Source organism: Zootoca vivipara, chromosome 7 (assembly GCF_963506605.1).
Source record: "Zootoca vivipara chromosome 7, rZooViv1.1, whole genome shotgun sequence".
NCBI classification, from domain to species: Eukaryota; Metazoa; Chordata; class Lepidosauria; order Squamata; family Lacertidae; genus Zootoca; species Zootoca vivipara.
In genome coordinates, this window is record NC_083282.1 from 48,015,696 (window position 1) to 48,039,354 (window position 23,659).

The 23,659-nt window shown below is 39.2% G+C and overlaps 1 protein-coding gene across 2 annotated transcripts in view; it reads right to left on the minus strand.

Moving 5' to 3' along the window:
* Positions 1-1,749: 1,749 nt before the first annotated feature.
* Positions 1,750-23,659, minus strand: part of AHCYL1 (adenosylhomocysteinase like 1) — a 48,770-nt gene continuing 26,860 nt past the window's right edge. The window contains exons 2-17 of one of the 2 annotated variants that reach the window (XM_035122278.2): positions 20,563-20,674; positions 19,506-19,649; positions 18,862-18,962; positions 18,349-18,451; positions 16,620-16,714; positions 14,038-14,144; positions 12,621-12,737; positions 11,897-11,960; positions 9,659-9,747; positions 8,077-8,147; positions 7,504-7,598; positions 7,324-7,422; positions 6,681-6,749; positions 5,382-5,460; positions 4,263-4,383; positions 1,750-3,864 (exon numbers count right to left, since the gene is read on the minus strand). In XM_035122278.2, coding sequence (XP_034978169.1) covers positions 3,858-3,864; positions 4,263-4,383; positions 5,382-5,460; positions 6,681-6,749; positions 7,324-7,422; positions 7,504-7,598; positions 8,077-8,147; positions 9,659-9,747; positions 11,897-11,960; positions 12,621-12,737; positions 14,038-14,144; positions 16,620-16,714; positions 18,349-18,451; positions 18,862-18,962; positions 19,506-19,649; positions 20,563-20,674 — 1,473 coding nt within the window. In that variant the 3' untranslated portion in view covers positions 1,750-3,857. Of the gene's footprint in view, positions 3,865-4,258; positions 4,384-5,381; positions 5,461-6,680; positions 6,750-7,323; positions 7,423-7,503; positions 7,599-8,076; positions 8,148-9,658; positions 9,748-11,896; positions 11,961-12,620; positions 12,738-14,037; positions 14,145-16,619; positions 16,715-18,348; positions 18,452-18,861; positions 18,963-19,505; positions 19,650-20,562; positions 20,675-23,659 lie in introns of those variants that run through there. The other variant, XM_035122279.2, reaches the window with a different exon arrangement.

The following is a 23,659-nucleotide window of genomic DNA, read 5'->3' on the forward strand; positions in this document are numbered from 1 at the left end:
GAACAGAAATGTGTAGTAGCAATAGGAACATCTGAGATTGAGGGGGTCCAATGGAATCAGGGATGGCCCATTGAGGAAAAGGACTGTAGATAATTGCAGAATGCTTTAGGCCATATTCAGTTACAACAATTTAACAAATAGAAAGCATTAAAGATGTGAAATGTGTTCACAAGAAAGAAGTAAATGAGGGAACAATATGAACTGCCTCTGCCCACCACAATGAGAAGAGTTTCTTGGACTACAGCAAGCAAGATCAAGATGTCTGGTATATCCATACACTCTTTTACTGACTGTGGACTTACAGGGATAGAAATAATGTTACGTACCATTTATTTATTTATTTATTTTAAAAACCAAATAGTTCAGTGTAGGTTATGTTAATGTGAACTCAACAACTAAAGTTTGCATGGAAAGCCCAACACCATCACTATTTTATTAGCAATGGGAACAAGCTTAGGTTTGTTTTGCATCCAGTGTGGCTAGACAGCCATAGAAGTGTATTTGCTTCTGGAAGCTTGGATATGTCAACAATGAGTTTCTAATGCTAACTTAATGGCAGTTATTCCCTTCCTAAAAAGTAGGACTGGGGCCATATCAACATGCCAATCCATTCTTAACATATACAGAGACATACAAAATGGTATTTCCTATGAAAACAAGGGGCTTTTTTCTTAGCAACTCCACTCAGATTTCACTTTCCATTTTCTCCATAAGCTTTTAAAAAAAGTTTTAAAAGAGTAAAGCTCCTAATCACCATTGTCTCTATGCTAATTATGCAAAAGGCAAAGAGTAATCAATAATTCCATAAGAGAAATGCAAGCAATGTTAAAGCACAGAGGAACTGCAAAGCTGTGTCTTATAGCTATTTGAAGCCTAAAATTTCAAAATGCATCTGCATCCTGAAAATTGCATGAGTGCAACTGCAGACTGCCTGGACATTCTTTGCAAGGAACAGTAATTTACCTTTCTGCTGAAACATTTTAAAAATTTACTTTGATTTTCTTCCAACAGATCTTACTTCAGAGGAACATTTTGAAAGTGTGCGTTTTACCCAACAAAAGCATTTACCCTACTTAATTTATACAGAATTTTGTTTTCTCATAAAGATTGAAAACCATTTATTAGGACTTACCCATATTTGCATAGTGTACATTTGTGGTATGTTTTGTGTATGTTTTTTTAAAAAAACCATGGCATTTCACCCCTCAAGCTGCTTCCCACTGAGCACCCCTGAAGGGCCAACTACAGGCCACATCTGACACACGGGGTAGTTTCTCCACCCCTGCTGTAAAGTCTACTTGGGGAGGAAGAGAAGCAGGGATACCAAGCTCTTCCTTGTGCTCTGACATCAGGGATTTGTATACCTTCTCAACCCACAGACATCCTATGTACTCAGAGTGAATTAAATGATTTGCTATGTGGATGGAATAAAACTGGAATCTTGCAGTTGAAAGTGTGCTGGCAACGTGTTTCCTTGGACAGCACAAACTGTGGCACTGATTTAGAAAATCCCTATATTAGATTTTTAAAAACTCAAGCCAGAGATATTTTTCTAATCATTTTATTTAGATTTTGCGTAATGATTTATTGCTCATCTGCAAGGAATAATATTGCATTCATTAAAAATCATTCATATACAAAATAAACCTATCCCCACCTGGGTTGATGCTATAACATGCTCCCTCTGACTGAACTGAGGTGTTGCCAGGCATGAGAATTTATTCCATGGCTTATACAGAGATGAAGCCCTTAGCTAAGGTATCTATTGACACTGCAACACAGAGGCAGACAAATGGAATGAAGAGGCCCTCCCTGAGCTTCATGGAGGACATTTGGGAGCGCACACTGTTTGGCTTAGAAGGACCCAAGCCAGTTCTGAGATCACTTCAACAAAAAGGAAGAACAGAGTTTATTTGGCCTGGCCAAATGTAAGTCAGATTCTGGAAAAGGGGGTGGGCAGGAGGAGCTGGAGGCAAAGGGATCTCTCACATTCAAGTCAGTCAATGGCCTGCAACCATTCTGCAAGGCCAAGTGGCCACCATGTAGCTGCCAGAAAGGAGCCAGACAGCTATCTGGGGCCATAGGTACAAGAGAAAGGTCACCTAGGGCTCTGAGAAAGAGAGAGAGCAAGCATGAACGTGCAAAGGTTTGGTGGCTCAGACTCCTCATCAAATCACAGTTAAATTATTCTCCTCAGTGAAGGATATCAGGAAGGACCACAGCCAATGCCATACAATAGTGGAATAGATTTCAAGAAGATGGAACTAGGAATGTAATCTGTATTTACATCAAGTTTTCTGCAAAGGTTACATAAAAAGCCACAGAAATTCAAGGTTGATCATATATTCACTATGATTCACAGTACTTTCTAGCTTTTCATCACTGCCCCTTGAGACTTTAGTCTGAAGTGATCAGATGCAGGCAGTATTTGCCTGAACCACCTTCCTTAGCCTGATGTTTGCCTCTCTAAAGATGAGCTCCCTCCTCTTTCATGGCACTAATATGTGAAATCTGGCTGCACCGTAGTTTCGCAGGAGAGGTACCAGTGCATCAAGATAACCAGACAGAATAGGCTAGCCTAAGCCAAGGTAATTAAAGCAGCAGAGCACTTAAAACAGCAGTGCCAATGGGAAGGGATTCCACCTTCAATATTCATTTGCTACAAATGGAGCCTGAAGATGGAGGGAAGGTGCTTTACACAATGAATAATTCTTTATAGCAGGTGTGGGCGGCAGCAGAGGGAGGACATTTGGCTCTCCAATTGTTTGCTGAACTACAACTCACATCATCCCTTGCTGGGGCTGATAGGAGTTGTAGTACAGCAACATCTGGTAGGGCCAAAGGTTCCCCACACTGGCTTTGTAAGATATGAAAAGCTAAGCTACTGCATCATCCAAATATCTCCGGCGCTGGACAAATGAAAGGATGGAGCACAGGAGATACCCATCTCAGCTCAGAAGGACTGATTTGGTTCTTAGTGGCCCCTACCAATTCTGCAATGTATTACTGATATCTTCATAGAATTCTATGATTCTACTTTAAAAATGTCCAAACTCGAAGGAAAAGGAATTCTCACCCATTGCGTTTTAAAATATGGTTCTGGTACATCTTCACTTAAAGAAAGAAAAAACATAATATATAAAAGCTATGGAAAAGTGAAGACAGTGGATAGTCAATAGTCATTTCAATTCAGATTAGCACCCTAGCAACTTAAAAAGAATGTTAAAATCTACCTAGGATTGGTGTAATCAGGCATGCAGCTACATATTTCATGTAGGAAAAATAGCCTAACTAAAAATAAATAGTATTTGAAATTGTCCCACTGTTTTCTTCACAACACAATATTAGGCATTTGTTGAATATACACCTAACTGGCCACAAGATATAACTCTGTTCCAGTACAGGAAAAGAAGCACTGATCTAGCAGCTAATAAATTGGGGCTCGTTAAGGCAATTTAGAATTTGTAGATAATTCCACACAGAAAAAATAGTACTCTTAATATTTTGCAGTTCTACCAACTACAACTAAGGTGCTCCAGAAAGTTTTAAATTAAAAAAATAAAATGACCAGAGGACAGGAATGCCCTTCATTACCCAAGGAAATCCTTTCCTTAGTAATAGAGCTGAGACTGTACTATTTTAGTGGTGATGCAGCAGGGAAATCCCAGGTTGTCTGTAAAGTCAGACACAAAGACAGAGGAATATTAAAGAGAATAAGAGAGGGCAGTAAAATCACATGAATAAAATAAAAAATAAAAAAGTTTTTAGAAGTAACACAAAAAATATGTTCTTTAAAAATATTCTTGCTAAAGCTCTTGTGTAGATTATGTAGTCTGGTCCTTCAGCGTTATGGTCCATCAGTACCTGCAGTAAAGGAGAAAGAAATCCAAAGTCAAGCACTGGGCGACCGCCAAGACACAGGATCAAGTGGAGGCACTCTTGCCTTAGGTTATCAGAACTGTTGGTCCTGCCAGTCCAATTCTAGTCTTCCCTTGCCTGGTGTATAAATCCATCATTAGCTGGCACTAGATGTTTGCATTTTCATTCAAGACACTTAAGCTAGAAGGGTTTTATATTTTGCCTGTATTTATTACTATTATTTGAACCCCAATCTTCCTTCCAGGATGTTCAGAGAAGCCTCACAACTACCCTGCTCATCACACTAACAAAACTATTTTAAAAAATTACAATTCATGTTGTCGTATCTGAATTATAGGCAAGTCCCTCTATGTTTCCCAGTTTCCCCCAATGGAGAAGGTTACCTATAATAGTTTGGTTTAAAGGGTCCATTTTTATTAAGCCCCAGATACTTCGCTTGATCATCTGTTAGTTCTGTCAGATGGGCATCAAATGAAGGCAGGTGCAAGCTGGCAACATACTCATCTAGAAAGAATACAGGAAGACGTGTTAGAACCTCTAAGGTCCTGTTTATAGCGCCTAGACATCTTTAACCAGTTACTCCTGAAAGCTTTCCCCACCAATGCTAGGCTCAATAAGGAAGGCCACTTACAGGTATAGCAAAGCTCATTTATAATTATTTCACACGATGGACAAATATCAGCAATTACATGAATACTGAGGCAGAGAGACAGTCAATTGGGGGGTATCAATGGGGGAGTATATTTTTGGCTGTGTGTTGCTGGAACTTTGGTTTTAACATTTTTACCCTGAATTCAATCATGAGACAAGTTATAACCTAAGAGGTGAAATGACCTTGGAATCTCTCAATCTCAGCTCAATCTTTAACAGGTGTTTTTCATTTAACAATTCTTGCCAGAGGGTACAGTAGATGCTTCTGCCTTGTATTTTTCATATTCAAGACATTCAATCAATGTACATGTAGAAAGAAATAACAAATATATGCCCCCTGAAAAGTATAAACCATACGATGTAGAATAATGTTAAAATTCAATGTAGTCCTTTTAGTGGATTTTGTATTTTGGTACTGGCAGACCCCTGGCATTAAAAAATTTTTTTAAAAGGTTTATTTCCCCATCTTTTGATAGTATTATCCCCAAAATGGGACATCCCTAGCTTATATACCCAGGATTACAATCACAGCAAACAGACTAATAAAAATATAGCTATTTCAGACAAAGGGGGCAGTTATCTAAAAACATCTAAATTTCAACTCTGGAGGCTGACATGAAATAGGTGGACATTGCCCATAAGGCCTCGATATACAAAAGTTCTCGATATACTAAAGTTCTTAAAATTTCCTTCCTGTTCTCATAGCATGGCTGGGCCCAGCACAAACATGTGGTGAAGAAACTATGTTTATTAAAATGGTACATGCTGTGCTAGCCTGGTGTTCCAAGAGAGGAGGCTACCGCTCACTGATCAACAAGCAGCAGCTAAAAATTCTACCATTGTTTGCTCACCCATCTTTTTAGGCAGAAGGTACACATCTTGTTTGTATCGTCCCTCAGGAGCATTGTAAAGCTCAATCAAAGCCAGAGCCTGTGAAGATCAGAGAGATGCTGGAAGTAACAACTGCAGGCTTTATCAATTCTTTCCAGCACACTCTGAAAAGTTATCATTGTAGTTTTGACATGCCTGGTGGCTAACCTATTAGTCTACTGTATGTTCAGCACCGGTACTTCAGACATTGAACTTAGAGGTGGTTGTCCAAGCTTTTGGGATAATTGACACAACAGTTCTGTGGATCTAGCTTCCTTTTTGAAACTGCAGCAAAGAGCTTGTTGGTACAGAATACACCAAGTTAGTGAAAAGGAAATCTATGTGTTGTATCTTTGCTGAGCCAGTAGGAACAAAAATAGAGAATGTAAACATGCTAAAATGTTATTAAGACACACCCTAGTGCCTAAACAAACTAAGGTACATAGAGGCATTTTACTGAGGGGAACGGCCAATCTCCCCTGTATGTGTGTAACACTATTCAGCTGAACAAACAATTCATCTCCTCTGTTTCCTTAGATTTTAACCTCTCCAGACTGAAAACTCTGTTTTCAAAGGCATAAACAGATACCAAAATAGTGGGCAGTTATGCAGCTTTTTTAAAACTGAAGGAGCCATAATAATAATAATAATAAGTGAGAGGCAGCAATTGTAAGTATTTCATTCATTTATAGGTTCACTATGAAAGGACACTGGATCTGTTGATCTTGAGAACCTTGATCTTTCATTGTGGGGGGGAAACCTGAAACACATGTAGGCAATAAGACAGGAAAAGTACAGAAATGAATGGGAGATCTAGGCAGGGCTTCAAGTTGTAAAGGGGTGGGGCTTCAGCAATGGAGACAACTTCCTCCCATGGTGACCCGTTTGCTCCCTCATTAGCTCAGTTGATCATTTGGCTCAGTTCTCCATGTCATTCCCTTCTAGTTGAGCCTTTGCTTCAAAATCCACATTTTATTTAATTTCATCTGTGATAAATACTTCAAATAAATATGCAAGTTCATATGCTCTGCATTACCTGTCTTGAGCACATAGCATTCTCTAGAACTCTAGCTGAAAATATTTTTCATACTATGCCTCTATTTAAAGATCAGAATGAACAGGCAAAATGCAGTTCAAATAAATCCTCTAACTAGGCTTTTCCTCAGACTTGAGTTGGAAAACGAATATAAATAATGGTATCTTATATTTTGCATCCCTACAAACACATTATAAATACAGCGTCAAGCAAGGCAGGGGAACCTTCAGGCTAAATCATGTACCTGAGTGGTAGCAGTAATGGACAGAACAAAGGTTGGAACTGTTGAACAGCTCAGATTCAGAAGTCTTCCCTAGAATGACAGGAGAGAGAAAAAACACTTTTTGAGAAATCACCTCTGGTGCACAGAGAGCACCATCAAACAGAAATACAATATTTCAGATTCAAGTGCAATGCTACACACTTCAGGCCCAGCAGACTTGGGATATAACTACACAGTTTGAACCAGGAGCAGTGTGGCCTGACCAGGACTAATAACCACTGATGTTTTTAGATAGTTAACATCTGACATGGTTCCTTTCCTGGTGAAAAGTTAAGATCTATGATGAACTGAAAAGAACAGACATGATTTTGCAGTGAGGAGGATAACATCTGTTTAGCAAAACCCTTTGAGATCTTCATATTCCCACTGGTCTGTCTAGCTTTGGAACTCTGCTATAAAGCTCAAGTCAGACAACAACTGAGAACTACCCAAAGGACACTTGCACCATCTTCTCTTCTGTTCACCAGCAGAACAGCTTCTCCTTGATACATAGCTAGCCGCCCACTCTATTAGCCTTCCAATACCCTGGGAACCTGAAAATAAGAGACACAATTCCTTATGATGAACCCTATAAAGGCTTCTGTTTAGGCCTTCACCAACATACCTCAGCTAGGAGAACAACTCGCTTGCCATCGGGCCAGATTATATGATCCACTTGAGAACGTACACGCTCCCAGGTCAGCTCTGGGGTACGAAGACTAGCCTAGGAGAGATTGAGGCAGGGATCAACTACTAGAATTTATTAAGATGACTGAAAGCATAATTAAGATTAACAGACACTCACCACATCAATTTCAGTGTTGGAATGGCCCATATTACATACAATGCAGCTATTCTTCATTCGGTCCAAGTGCTCCCTAGTCACCACATTTTTGTTTCCTGCAGTAAAAAGAGGCAGCTAAAGCAAGCTTCAGACAGGTGAGCCATCAAATTTCCCCTTATCCGTAGCTACAACTTTAATCCCAACACAGTGAGCTGAATCCCACCAAGTAATTGCATGAGTTACTTGCACAGTGTCATTTCCCATCCCTCTTCTTCCCCGTGCAAATGTTGCCTTCCTCCAAATCTGCTCCAGAGGGTTTGTGGGGAGAAACTTAGAGCAGCTATGGTAAAGGTGCAGGGGGTTACATGAGCGGAACTCATTCCACTTGCACAATTACTTATTTGGATACAACCTACAATAGAAAGCGATACAACTTATGTCCTATTTATATCCTTTGCAGGTTTCAAGTTTGAGTGGGCAAATACTACTACTTGTTACTGAGAAAAAAGACAAAATCGGAATGATTTCAGCAAGTCGGGTGGGTGGGAATAATATGAACAAAACACGTGCACAGTCCTTCCCAGACTGGTTTACCTGTGCAAGTTATGACAACATCCACTTGGCGAATGATTTCATTGAGTTTCACTACCCGAAACCCATCCATGCTGCCAAAGAGAAGGTAAGAAATTAAAGGGACATCAAACATGGCAACGTGAAACTGAACAAGCTGCTCTGGCTATTTAAGTTTTAAACCTCAAACTCTGTTCCCCAACACCTGATTGATACTTAGAGAATCCACTGTCAATGTCACACTGTAGTTATGTACATGCATTCCTATATAGCTGTTTGACAAAAACTGCTGCAATAGTTTGTTTTCATGAAATAACAATAATTGCAGTTTTCACCAATACATTTTTCAAAAGTGTTTTTTCAGCTAAGCTTTGAACAGCTATTAGGTGTGAAGTTTTTGAAGAAAGGGGTCATTAATGTGCATTTTCATTTTATTGAACTTCAAGTTATATTATTAATAATAAAACTTGCTAGATATCCATTCTACAATAATTGGACCTCTGCTTCTTTAAAAGCAAGACACAGTTAAAATGGAGATCATTATCTCCTTGTCTATATTTGGAAGAAACAGAGGGAGAAACACATGATTTATTTAAGGTTGATATTTTCAAACATTTCATATAGATGTTTCACTTATACCTCACCCCTCTTTTTACCCACTGCCAATAAATTAATCCTTTTCACATGTATTATTGAAATAACTGACACTGCCTGAAACAACAGTAGCAACAGAAGAAATAAAGAGAAACAGGATATGCCATTTTACTAGTCAAGAGCAGCTGATCTTAGGGTAAGTTACAGAAGATTGCCTTATTGGACACCGAAGCTCTTCCTATGCACAGTAGGCAGGGACTAGAGAAATAACTTCGACATTTCCTGATACCTGTAAGCAGTTCTGAAAAAGGACAAGTTGTGTGGGACAGTCTGAAGAGAAATGGGCTTTCTGCAGACAGATCAGAGTGTTCAGAGGTAAAAAAGGAAGTTCCGCAAGATCTATTAAAAGCAGCATGCTATTAATCTTTATGAGTTCAAAATTTAAAGTAGACATTCTATCCTACTTTTTAGAAAAACCTGCAAAGTAGTCAAATGGCATATCCACTTAATTTTTACTGCTTCTATTAATCTTATGGAGTTTCACAATTATTCCATCTTACATCAGATTAGTGCTGCTGGGGCTCTTGATGACTATCCTAGTATTTAGCATCTACTACTTCTTTAAGAGGATATTCACATATTTATCCCCCCCCCCCGGCCCCAATATTCTTCTTATTGACAAACGCATTTCGGCAAACTATTCATTAGCCATTATTAACAGAACAGTGTCAAACTTAGGGAAAGGACTCTTACATATGGAGGTACAAGGTCACAATCAATTGTGGAACCCACAAAGGAGAATCTAATGCCTGAGCACAGGAAATGGAAGATTCCCTGAAGATTTATGCCTTCTTGCATGTATAGCCTCAGATTGTGAAGTTTTGGGTAGAGAGAGGCTCTTCTTTAGTAGGCTAACTTTAACCTTTTGAAGTAGCCCCAAAAAGAACAGCAAGCAATACAAGAAATGGCTTGTTCTCTCAGACAGCAGCATTTGTAACACCTCATTTCTCACCAGGCTTGAAGAGCACAGATAGGATCAATCTCTGTGATGCAAACTATGGCTCCCAGGGCCTTCAGAGCTGCACAGCATCCCTTTCCAACCTGGAATACACAAAAACAACTACAAAATCTAAGCAAATACAAGTGTTTTAAAAACACAGGATTTATCGAGAAACATTGTTGGAGTACAGCCCATCTCTGTCTTCTTTCTCCCCCACTTCTACATACACACAAGCACACACATGTGTAAAGAGAGAGAGAGAATGTAAGCAATGCAGCCAAAGGACCATGAAGTGCAGTATATGATATCTTAAAATATATACAGTCAGTTGATTCACTGATGCACAGGGTGAATTCAGACCAGTTTATCACATGGGAAATGCTAGAAAGTTTGCTGACTTCTGTTTATACTCAACTACAGTAAGGCAGTCACCAGTGACTAGCTTTGTAGTATTCTGGTTTTAGGTTTGGTCTTCTTCCACCCTTAGTTTCTCCCCCCCCCCCCGCTGCTATGGCTGGGTTGGCTAACCCACAGCCCAGATCCAGCGTGGTAAGCTGTGGGAAGTGGCCCACCAGCTCCTGCAGCTGTAGCTTTAAGCTATAGCTTAGCACTGAGAATAAAACTTAAGTTTACCCAAGCTTTTCTGGTCCCTGAGCCTTACTAAATTTTTAAATCCATGTTCTGTATAATGCTCAGTTATATTTGTCACATATATACTTTTCTTTTTATTCTATCTAACTTTCATGAAATATTACCATATTGCTTTTTTTCTTATTTAAATGTTTAGAGGAATAAGTAAACAAGCCAACAAATAAATACAGCGCTCTGCCTGCTCTTTGGAGAGTTATCTCCAAGGGCAGACATAGCCTTTTATCTCCTGATCTCAGAACTGTGGCAATCAGCTCTGAGATCGGGAGACAAAATCTCTGCTGCCTGTTCTTTAGAATCACTCTCTAAAGAGCAGGCAGAAATCATAGTGCTAAGATTGGGAGATAAAGCTATCTGTCTTCTTTTTAGAGATGCAGAGTAAGAAGGCAGCATTTCTCCCCTCTCCTATCTCAGAGCCAAATAGGCAGGAATGGAAATGCTGTCTTTTACTCTTCACAGAGTAAAATATAGCATTTCCTCCTGCTGTAAAGAGAGCAATTTGTGCATGTATGTAACAGAGTGAATGTATGTGTGTGAGGACTACATGCATGCATTTGTATGTGTAATGGGGATGACTTTCTAAAAGCTTTTATCCTTCCAGGGTGGTTGGGTGGGGAAATGGTGTCTGCATGCACACTTGAATGTCTGTAAGTGTCTGTGGGCATGTGTGGGTGGGTTTGTGTGCTGGATGTAGTGAGTGTGCAATTTTAAGTACACACTGCTCATGCCCACCACTAGCTGCAGTCCTCAAAGGGCTGGTTGACTGTTAATGAGTTCCCGGGCTCCACGCTACACACATATGACACTAGAAAACAAATTATAGCCTAATAATCTTTTTTTTTAAAAAAATGGATAGCTCCATGGCTCCTGTCTCTCTATATGAAAAGTTGGGAAAGAATCAGATAAGCACTAATAAGAAAAAGAGGAGTTCAGAACTCTCCCTAACTTGGAAATATCCCTTTACACAATCCTGCTCCCTAAGTGCTTTTATTCCAGACGTAACTTCAATACTGTACTGAGGTTCAGCTGCAAATATAGGAGCTGTGAAAAGATTCTCCACTCCACACTAGAGAACTCATTTTGCCATTAAAATCAGACCTCCCTCCACCCCATAGGCCTATTAACATGACTAGAGCAGCTCCAATCGGTTAGCATACAAAACTGCTGCGGCACATGTAGTTTAGTCCTAAAACATACATAATTCAACTTGTGTTATTCCTATATTGCTGGAAGCACCCGTGTTGAAGCACTGTTATCTGTGCAAATTTCAGCACACTTGAAGCATAATGTGTGCCCTAATCACCTCTTAAATTCTTTCCAGATTTTACTGCACAAATGCAGATGAGAGTAGAGACTCTTCTAATGATGTGAAAACACTTGCTAGTATCATCAGCTTGCAATTACCGTGACAGCCATTACAATTAGATGCATAATCTTCTGCTGCAACACAAGTTGTTCCTAAGGCTCCTTAGAGTAATCACATAAGGAGTCATTACTAGTAAAAGGTAGATCATGAATACAGAAGGTAATGAATGCTAAAGCAAAGGTAACTCTTTACTGTACACTACCGAGAGCTGCTGAATCAGCCAGGCTACAACTCACCTCACCATAGCCACACACCACCACTTGCTTTCCTCCAAACATCACATCTGTTGTCCGCTTTAGGCTGTGGGAGAGAAATACACCATTTATGAGAAGTTAACCACATGCAAAATGCATGCTTGACTCAATACAATAGCTTTGCTTAGCTGTCTCAACAAACTGTAACGTGCACAAGCCACGGGAAATCTGGAGCTTGCCTCTCCTTGTCCTGCATGGGCCAGAGGACTTCAGAAGCATTTACATACTTTTGATTTTAACTAACTGAGCCTTCCTGTTTCATCTGAACTGGGAACTGTGGTTTATGGAACTATGGCTGGCAAGAACAAGCCAGTTTCAAGCCATAGTTCATGATATAGGCTTGTGCAAACCAACTATCTGGAGTGTAAACCAGATCTTTGGGTTAAACGGGAAGCTGCAATTAGCTGAAACCAAAAACAAATGCTTATGAAGTCCTCCTCCCAGTCATAAAGGAGGAGGAGGAGGAGAGAGTGGAGAATGCGAGCTGAAAACTTGCCGAAGTTCATTGAGTGGTTTATTGAGATGCCCTAATGTGACCAATGTTTCTTAATTCTGCAGTAGTATGACCCTATGTGACCACCAGATAATACAATCACAGCAGTATTCAACTCCACAACACAAAAAGCTGAGTAGGAAAAATATGGAAGCTGGGGGCTGATTCTGAGGGTTTTAACTCCCAACTCCCAAAGCTGTGTGCCAGACTCACCCATCCAAAATGGATTCTCTGCAACAATATAAGTTATCAAATTTCTGTTTGGTGACAGAGTCATTTACATTCATAGCTGGAACACAAAGTTTCCCAGCCTTTGATAACTGGTATAACCTAAAAGAGAGAAAGAGAAGATTTCAGAACTGAATATGGTGAGAAAAAACAGGGTAATCAGCAGAACATTAATTTGTTCCCTGGGCTAACACCCAAGCTCCACATTTGTGGTTAATCTGCAGCCTTCCAGATGTTGCTAGATGACAATCCCAATCATCTCTGACCACTGGCTATTCTGGCAGGGCTGACAGGAGTTAAGAGTTCAATAACATCCTGAGGACCACATATTAACCAGGTCTGCTCTGCATCTTGTCTTCAAGCAACAGCAGAAGTATGGTACCAATTCCTGTAATATACACTTGAGTCCCCCAAACATCTTCTGCTTCCAGTAAATATATTATTCTATATTTTTTTAAAGAACAGGTGAATTTAGCTATATTTAGGCCTGATGTACATAGCACCCTTAGTATCATCCTACAGCCATCATATGTGTAATTAGCAAAATAAAAATACTGTAAAATGCTTCACATCAGTGAGTAAGCCAAAGTGACTACACCTCTTGATTTCTGGAGAGAGAAGAAAACATGTTTCTCCCCCGTATTATATTCAACTGTGAAATTATAGTTCAGCGGTAAACTATACAAATCAGTAAATGATCTAATAAATAAAAAGTCCCAAGTTCAATCCTTGGCATTTGCAGGTAGGCCTGGGAAAATACTCCTATCAGAAACCATGAAGAGCCACTGTAACTCAGGGTAGAGAATATGGAACTGGATGGAGCAATGGTCTGACTCAAAAGCCAGTTTCTTTTAAACCATACTGAAAATCATGACCACTTAGCACTGGATGCATCTATACCAAGTACTGGGTACTGAAATGCCCATGGGGGGAGGAGGAAAGGAGAAAAAAGAACAAGCAGCAGCAGCTCATGCAGTTTCTACGAGCAGCCAAAGTATAGGGAAGAATAGTCGGGCCAAAGAGAATGGTAAGTGGGACATTAAAATGCATTCCTCCTTCTTTATAAACATAAGATGTGGCAAAGGGGAACCAGAGGAATGTTGCATTAAGAACATGTCAACTTTTGAGCTTAAACTTGAGAAGCCCCATGGCTCAACAATTTGGGAACTAAAATAGTAGAAAAGGCCCTAGGTTCTGCCTTAGCTCAGCCATACCTTTCTTTTATGACGTTATTTATTCCTCCCCCATCCTTATTACCATCCCGCAGGGTCATCATGATTAAAAGTGAGCTTTAATTTTTAGATGCTTGCTTACCAGATATGGGGGAGGCCCTACAACTTCCCAAAGCTTCATATTGAATAAGGACAGACAAAGATTTGCAGGATCCTTTGGGGTTGATTACCTGTGCACACCTGTCACACTCTCTTCTACAATGCCTCTGATCTTCTTAAATACATTTGGATATTTCTTATAAACCCAATGGGTCAGGTCTCCCCCATCATCCAAGATCTGAAAATAAGATAAATATAATTAGCTCAAAGATATTCTGCTATTTATACTGCATGCCACATCTAACTTCACTTTAAGGCACAAAGCAGGATTACTTCTAGGCAATTAAACTGTTAAGACACATAACCATTAAGGGATCAGAACTCTGATATCGCTTCACAAACCATTATTATCGTGCACAATGTTGTCCAAGCAACAAACCTGGCCTAGTTTTTTAACATATAAATAGAAATATTTATTCTACAAGGTATGCTTCCAGAGAACCAGTACTAGATTTTATCACACAAATTCAAGGGAAGCTGGGAAACTGGTGCAAGATGTATACTCAGAGTAAAGATCATCTACCTTTTTAATAATTGACCTGACAGAAAAAGAAATAGGGGATGCTCATCTATAGCCAATGATCTTTAAAAAAATAATAACCTGAAAGAACAATCAATAAGTAAGTAAGGGGTTTGCTATATAGTAACTACAAAGTTTATTAACAAAAAGCTTTTCCCTGATATATAGATATGAGCTAGTGTAGATACATGAAAAAGAGAAGTCATTGAGTATACTAATGTCTAATTTAATACTTTATTAGGAAGGGAAAACCACAGAATTTCCCCTTTAAAATGTTTCAGTACAGATTTATGCTTATCTGGTATATCTAGCACACCAAGTCAAAAGGTATGGGATCCTGCTGACAGTACTCTAAATTTAAAAGACACAGAGTTGTATCCGATGCTGCACATGTGGAATTCTGCTCATGCAGTAGCACTCCCCTTTCCTCTTCTTGCATGCATCCCAAATCTGCTCTGGAGCGTCCCCCAACACTCTGGAACAGATTTTGAGGGTGCTCAGGGACTGCAGGGAAGAGGACAATATGCTGTGTTGCATAAGAAAATATATGTTGGGCAAGCATAATGGCAGCAATGGACACAAGTCATGCAATTAATTTCATGGGAAGTAATTCTTCTAGTAGCTGCAAAGGACATATGGCAGACAATTCTCACATTCTCTTAAAAATAGAGAACATAGCTCTGTTTATCTCTGAACTTCACAACAACCCTCTGAGATAAAATAAAAAAAATTCCTTCAGTAGCACCTTAAAGACCAACTAAGTTTTTATTTTGGTATGAGCTTTCGTGTGCATGCACACTTCTTCAGATACACAGTGTATCTGAGGAAGTGTGCATGCACACGAAAGCTCATACCAAAATCAAAACTTAGTTGGTCTTTAAGGTGCTACTGAAGGAATTTTTTTATTTTGCTTCGACTCAGACCAACACGGCTACCTACCTGTAACTAAACCTCTGAGATAAGTTAGACTGCAATACAGTGACTTGCTCGAAACCAACAAGTGTGCTTCATTCCCCTGGTTCACCAGGCACATTCACAATACACATTTAAAGCACAGGTCTTCCCTCCAAAGAAGACTGGGAACTTTATTTTAAGGGTACTGGGAATTGTAGCTTTGTGGTGGGTAAACAACATTTTCCAGGATTGTTTTGGGGAAAGAGATGTGCTTTAAACAGAGTATGAATGTGAAGATTATTGAGATTTGCAAATTTGCGCCAACAAATAAAATACCCCATTTATAGGTGGTAAATTTAGGAGTGGCACTTTACAGATTTGATACATGTGAAATTCACCACCATGCTTGTGGAGGGTGGGCACTGACCACAAGTAGCAGGTTTTTCTTTACTTATTTAATTATACTTATAAACCTACCCTTCACCATACTGAGCCCAGGGCAGGTTTTTTGTGACAGAAAAAGCTGAGCTCCTTTCCCAGCAGCCTGGTCATTCACCCTCAAGAATGCAGCTGCCATGAATCACACACACACACCCTGCAGAAAGCACGCATCTGAACACACACAGTGTGCCCAAGGCATTCTGGGGGAAACAAAATGGCTGCAGGGCTGAAAGAGGAGCTGTTGCAACTGGGAGGAACAAAATAATAAAGAAGAAGCAGCCCACTCCAGGACTCTGCTGGTAATTTTGCTGCAATCCCCATCATATTACCCAAACCGGCTGTCTGTTTTCGGAGGGTGAATTTCACCTTACCCCTCCAATTTGAGCTGCATATGGACAGAAATTAACTAGTTTTGAATCACAATACGCTTTCACATTCTTTCAGCTAAGCCCCACTGAATAGAGAAGAGAGAAGGGAGGATAAAACTTGAAAAGGGGTTGAACGTGGCTGGACAATGAACACTAAATACAGTGTTAGTTACAGGAAGGTAGCCGTGTTGGTCTGACGTAGTCGAAACAAAATAAAAAACATTAGCTCCACATCCATGTGAAAAACCTCTCTTGAAACAGAAAAATACACATTGGTCTGGTGAAAGGGATGAAGTCAGAAGTTCCCCATGGCATGTCAAAACCCTTGGATGTGCCTAAAGTACCTCTTTGGATGCCACCAAATACACTTCCAAAGGAGAAGTTAACAAATGTGTGAGAATATGGGAAACCTGGGAGAATGTTCCATTACCATGTTGGCCTGCCAGGTATCCACATTAACACAGCGATCGATACACCACCAAAAGTCATCCTCGGATTCTCCTTTCCAGGCAAATACAGCAACACCTAGCAAAAGAAAATGAATTTGCAAGAAGCACTTATAGCAGAGCTTCTTGAAGCAGACTCAAAATAAGCAGAGTTCTGGCAGAAAGCACCCCAAGCCCCCATTTTATCTAACCTATGCTGAAAGCTGCCCCACTGTTTTCTTCCGGATTGCCTTTTTTGTCATCTGTTTAGCATATTTAAGTGACCAGGCTATTTGAAAAGACTTTATCTTTATACAACACATAAATAACAAGACACTGATCTCCGGAGGCTTTCTCTGGTCACTGAATTGTAACTAAGTTAAAGCACATCCTAGTTAAGAATTATATTGTATTAAATGGACTACATTAAAGCAATTTTTCTGTACAATCTAAAATCTACTTTGGGATCTCTTGAAACTATACATGTAATAGCAGTTGTAGCTAGCTTGCTAGTTCTAAACTGTCTATCAGAGTGGATTCTTGGCAGAATATGCAGGAAGAGAGCCAGTATAAATACAAAGTCCTGTGGCACTTTCAGCATAAGAAATGAATTGTGATAGACGTTTCATTAGATAAGAGATACACACAGAACATATTAAAGTAAAGCAAAGCAAAGCCGAACAAGCTCTCTTAGCATTATCTAGGTTCTCCCAGCAGGTTCAACGGAGTCCATCTGGCTATGGAATATCTCTCTGAGAAGGGTTTGCAAAATACCCAACAACTCAGGCATGCAGAGAATTTACAGAAATATTAGGACAGTGAAGTTGGCAACAGTATTTCCCTCCTTGAATTCTGTACAAACTGACATACGGGTTAGAGTTATACAAGCTTACAATATTCAGCAGTGACTGAAAAATGCTAGAAATCTTTTTTAAAAGAACAGTTAATTTGTCTTCATTCTCTTGTCTCCACCAGTTTTTGTGTTTTATATCCACATAACTATGTACTTAAACCACTCATCTGCAGTAAGTCTTTGTGTCAATTTCTAACATGAAGCAAGTGCAACTGTTACAACATGGCTACTTCCATACATTTAGATCTAATAAAGTACTGTACATACAGTATAAGTCTACTAGCAGACTAATCGATGGATCCACAGATAAAGCATGAACTTGTGATTTTATAAACAGAACCAAAGATCTTTCCAGAAGGCCACCATGTACATAAAGATAGACTATGTCCAACTACACATCTTTCAAATGAGATTGCACTTATTCCATCGGTGAGGAATTTTGCTTCAAATTTTCTGCTTATTAAGTAATTTGGTCCTTCTGTCAAAAATAATGCTTCCACCCATGGCTGCTAGCCATGATGACTTATGTTCTTGCTCCACCATCAGTGCCAGTGTGCCTCTGAATGCCAGCTGCCTGGAATGTGGGCTTCCTATAGGCCTTTGGTTGACCGCTGTGATCAAGCAGGGCTTTTCTTATATAATTACCTGAAACAAAGTTGGTCTTATTTTGTTTTAATTGAATTGTTCAGAAGCTTCCATCGTTAGTGACAAGCTGTACAAATCTGATAGCAGAGCTTCAAACACAGCCAAATATTCTCGGTACATCATGTATTCATCTGTACTGAATAGTCTGACAGAAGTAATAAGTGCTACCCTAATAAAAACAGAATTTGCATTTCTAATTCTGATACCGAATCTCTGTGTCGCTGCCGTGTACTCACCAGCTTCAGCCAAGGCAGCAGCTACCTCATTCTGAGTTGAATAAATGTTGCAAGCAGACCAACGACACTGAGCTCCCAGTGCGCACAGCGTCTCAATCAAGACCTGGGGGTGATGCAGGCATAATCAACCAAAAATGAAGCAGAAATGGCTGGCTCAATTTGGCCAATACCAGCCCAGAGTTATGACATTATTTAATTTATAGCTTATCCAACCCCCAATCAAATCAGGCATACCCAAATCCATGCAAGACATTGCAGCCATCAGCCAAACCCAGCGGATACTGCTGACAACTTGAATCCTGGAGTTGTCATAACAGCAAATGTCTTTGCTGAACACTATTATGTACAGACACATCAGGATGGTTGAGAAACAACAAAACAACAACAACGCTCTTGTTTAGACAATGGAGAGACCTTTCCACTCATCTCTTTATTCAGAAAGGGACAAAGGTGAGTGGCATAGGTAGCAGTTAAGATGAAAGGCAGCTGATGTGCAAATTGCAGAGCACTCACCGCAGTCTGTGCTGTAATGTGCGTGCATCCCACAATTTTAGCTCCAGCCAAAGGCTTCTCCCCCTGAGCTCGTTTTCTAAGTGAAATCAGTGCAGACATATCTACAAAAGCAGAAGAGAAGTTTTCAATGAAACTTGTGCCATCCACTGGCCAGTCATCCTATTGGGTTCCCATAGTAAGTCAGCTCAAAGAAATCTATATATGTGAAGACCTGCTAGAGAAAAGAAGGTCTAGAAACACAAAGATCAGTAACGGCAACTGTCTTGAATGTCAGTGAAGGATGCTGGCAACCTGATACTGCAGTCAGAAAAGACTGGAAGTTGTCATGTGTGCAGCCTAAATGGAAAGGAATATAAGGAACATAAAGGCCTTTTAATTTGTCCCTAACACACAAGTGGTAAAAAAGGACTGTTCATGTATTGACCATCAGCTGTTGTTCACAAGACTGAGTACATAGACAGTTGCAACTGACATCATTAGCAACACCTGTTGAAACAATCCTGAGAGGTTTTGTTTTTGTTTTAAGTTTACATTGCTTGCTGACATTTTGACACAGCTAATCTACTACCTAGGGGTTTGCTGACGAACAGGATATAATTTGTGGTACCCAAAGGAGAAGGAAGCTTCAGCAGCTCACTCTTTACCTTGCTCAGCAATCTCTATCTCTCGGCGGCCAAACTCTGCCTGCTTGATATTCTTAACGCAGAAATTGCTACTGCCCTTTGAATTGGTTTGCTGTTTTTCTCTTGGGGAAACTTCATCATCAGAGCTATCTGTGTAGGATGCCGCTAGAGAACAAAACAGAAGTGTTTGGTAAGAAAGGAGTATATGCAAAAGAAATTAAGACAATTCGTATTTCTTACAAAGGGCTGACATTTTACCATCTGTTATTTTAACTTCATTCTGATCATTCATCTTAAAACAGTGGAAGTGTCCTGGTCAATCTGGTTTCCTGTTGCAAATCTTTCACTTCTTGGCTTATACACACTGGCATAAGGTGGCACCGTGTGTGCTTCAAATACTGCAGGATATCAACATCATTCGAAGATTACTGGCAGGCAGATTTTTATTTTTTATTTATTAAAAAATATACTTCCTTTCTAACATACCAAGTCCTTAAAACACCTTACAAGGGTGGTTTACAGTAAAGGTAAAGCAGTGCATAAATACATGGGGTGATATTCATCGAAGTCATATTCGAAGTAGATCTACTGAAATCAATGGAATTAAATTAGTTAAATCCATTAATGTCAAGTACCATAGAACACAACAGAACTAAAAGGCTAGTACGGTATAAAAGGCTAGTATTTTATACATGCACACGGGATGCTACAAGGGATACTATAGGGCTCTTTCAAGCTTTACATGCAACTGAACAGGAAAAGGTGATTACTTGTAATCACTAAAACCAGAGATATACAAAGGGGCTTTGCTTTCCAAGAGACCATGAAAGGGAACAAGAGCTGGCAGCCACTGTAGCTCATAGCTGAATGTGCCAAAGTTTTGAGAGAGAATGGTGTTTAACTGTAAGGCTAGCACTGCCAGCTGTCATGTATTCCAATATTTTGCAATACTTTTGAAAATCTTGAATGAGGTTGTCAAAAAGAAAGTTAGCAATTGTCTTTAAGTCCGGGGTCAGGGTTAATGCTCAAAATATCAGCCTAACAGGAAATAAAAGGTATGGAAAAGAAAAGCACTTACCAGAGCTGTAGCTGTCAGTGGAAGACTGTGAAATGGACCGAGAAAGAGACCTGCGACCAGTCTTGGTTGGAAATTTGCTGAACTCTTGCATATCATCTGCGAACTGGATTTGCTAAATGCAAAGGAATAATAAGACATACATAGTTAAACCACTTTATTTTATTTATTTTATTCAGCAGGCGCACTTCTCCACACATTCTACTAAGACAAACAACTAAGCAATCCAGGGAAGAATGTTGCTTGCTAAAATTCAAACCCATTAGGAGAAAGACTTGCTCTTTTATTGCAGTTTCTCTGTGCAAATGGTGAATTTCCCTCCCCCACCCCCACATACTTGTGCTATTAGAAGGTTACATTAGACACAAGCTTCATGCTACTTTCTTGATGAATACCAGCTATATCTTACCTCCCCCTCTTCAGTAACCCAAAGATACATCGTTTAAGAACAGTTAAAACATTTAAATCATTAAACTACAGCCAAGTCATACGCCAACAACAATACTGCTAATCAAGTCAATCAATCATGTATTCGAAGTGTGTAATGAAAACCAATGTAATCATAATAAACCAAATATACTAGCTATTCAACATTAAAATCCCTAGATTAATTTAGATAAACCAGGAAAGAGCTATGGGTTAGAACATCTTGACAATGGCATACAGTCAAGAACTGCAGCTCACAACTGACAGCACAACACGTCTTGGTAAAACCTGGTACCTGTTCTCTTACAATACCTCAGTTTTTTTGTGAGAAGAGAACTGTTTGGATTGTACCACCTGCAACTAAGATACACTAAACACATGCAGCACCTTGGTTGGTTGGCTGAGGAGAAACATGTAGTATTAGAATGGCACTGTGGAAAAACTATTGAAAATGTGAATTTGAATGCAAAAAAAGAACTACTGCTGCAATTAGTTTACTATTACAAAAATTCTAGATCAAGTGGGTCAAACCTCCAAGTACTTCTAAAACTCAAGAAAACAAAGAATTTGTACCAGGGAACACCTCCTCCCAGGAGGAAGTGGTTAAACAATAAGAGAAAACAGAATCAGAGAGGCTGAGAGAAGGAAGCAAAGTGGAGTGATATTCTCTTGGAGCCCACACACTACTGACAATTCAAATATTTGCTGCAAAACTTCTCTGTATTGTTTTTGAGATAGCCCCTGTCACTCACCAAGATACAAATAAAAAAATGTCATCTAGCAATTCTATTAAAAAAGCTTGTTTTGTACATTTATAGTTTAGTTAATTCATAAAGCAAGTTACATAAAACTAGAATAGAACCTGAAAACCCCAACTGATTCAAAATATAGAACCTGCTCTGAATTCAACAAAGCACACAGTTCAAGGATCATAACAGTTCTCACCATGTTATTTGATTATTTCAACAAACCAGCCCCATGTGCTGCTTGTGTGGCCTTAAGAACATCATGATAGCAATGGGATTGCCAAGAACCAGAACTGGAAAAACAGAAGTCTTGGATATAATGGAAAAGGCTTGCCTCTTATCTTTCAACCATTATGGCCTGAAGGGTGCTTTTCTAAGCTCTGAACTTCACAATACACAAAAATTATTTCAATAGTAAAAATTATGGCAGCCCCCCCCCCATTTCTCTCTCTTTTATTCAAATGCAGGCTTTAACAATGTCTTTGGCAAAAAATAATGGATTCCCACCATAGCTTAGTAGTGTCATATCTGAAACAATTCACTAATGTCAAGTAGCAAAATAACTAGTGACAATTCAAAAACAAAAGGGAGGCCATTAACTAAAAACCTAGTAGTAAAAAAAATAGGTTAGTAAGTTAGTAAAAAGTAAACCCTCCTTTGCTGAAAAGAGTGCTAACAAGAGCCTACTTTAACCTTGCCCTCTGATTTCATCCAGGTCTAGTAACAAAAACAAGTGAACTTTGAACAAACCAATCCCTACAGACTGTGTCAAATGCTATTTTAAGTCCTATAGGAACAGCACATTGTTCACCATGTCAGGAAGTATGTTTATGAGTGAGATTTAGTAAGCAATTCATTGTGCTGAACTCCCTTCTTCATAAACCTGTTTGCTTTATTTCAGTCTAATCCTTATTTAATAAATGCCTAGCATAGAGCTTTGTAACTTTCACTGATAAGACCAACCAATAAAAACTAGGATCAAAAGTATTTCCCATGCTAAACACCAATTTATCACACTTAGCTGGTGAGTTACCAGAGACTTTGCATTGCATTCAGATCTTATCAATGAATGATACCCAGCAAATCAAACCCTGGATGAGAAACCCGAAGGGAGAAGTATTCCAGCTTGAACAAAGTTTAATGTTTCGGCCTGTTCAACTGTTGAAAGAATTAGTGCAACGAAGAATGAAAGCCAAATCCAGTAGAGGACAATGCTCCACATGTCTTCAGAATGTATAAAACTCAAATCTAGTGTCTCTGAAAATGAAATCTGACTATAATACAAACAAAACTTCACATAACGTTTTAAAATAGAATCCATTAATTACTACAACAGAAAGAATGAAAGTTTGCTTTCCATTTAAGGTGGGCGGCTCTGATCAAGAATTATACTGATGCAGTTGTGTATGTATTAACTGTGGCAGAGTGTAAGCATTGAAGAATGTCAGCTAAACAGGACAACCAAGTTTTAAGTACCATTAACTGAAAAAAGGGAGAGTATTAATTCAATGATTTACTCTTCCATAAAATTAAATGAGAATTAAGTTTTGCTGGGCAATTCTCTTACTTTTCACCTCACAGAGAAACACTAATCTGCCCAGTAATTACTAACCCCAGCCTATGAAAAGTTATTTGGCATTTAGCCATTACTCAAGTGTTCTTTCTTAGGGTCTATGCATACGTAGAAGTGTATTTCACAATTGGCCAAATTTGCCCCTAAGGAGATGATCCTGTAGTTCACAAAGCATGTGTGCTAAACACCCAACTGTTTGGGATTATTCTTCTATGTTTATAAGGAGTATGCTACAGCAACTAGTTAATTTGATTTATACAATAGGACAAAATAAAGAAAGTCTATTTTCTTTTGTGATTTAAAATTATCTGTTTACATTGGCTTGATTGAATTCAATCTACCATGTTTCTCCCGC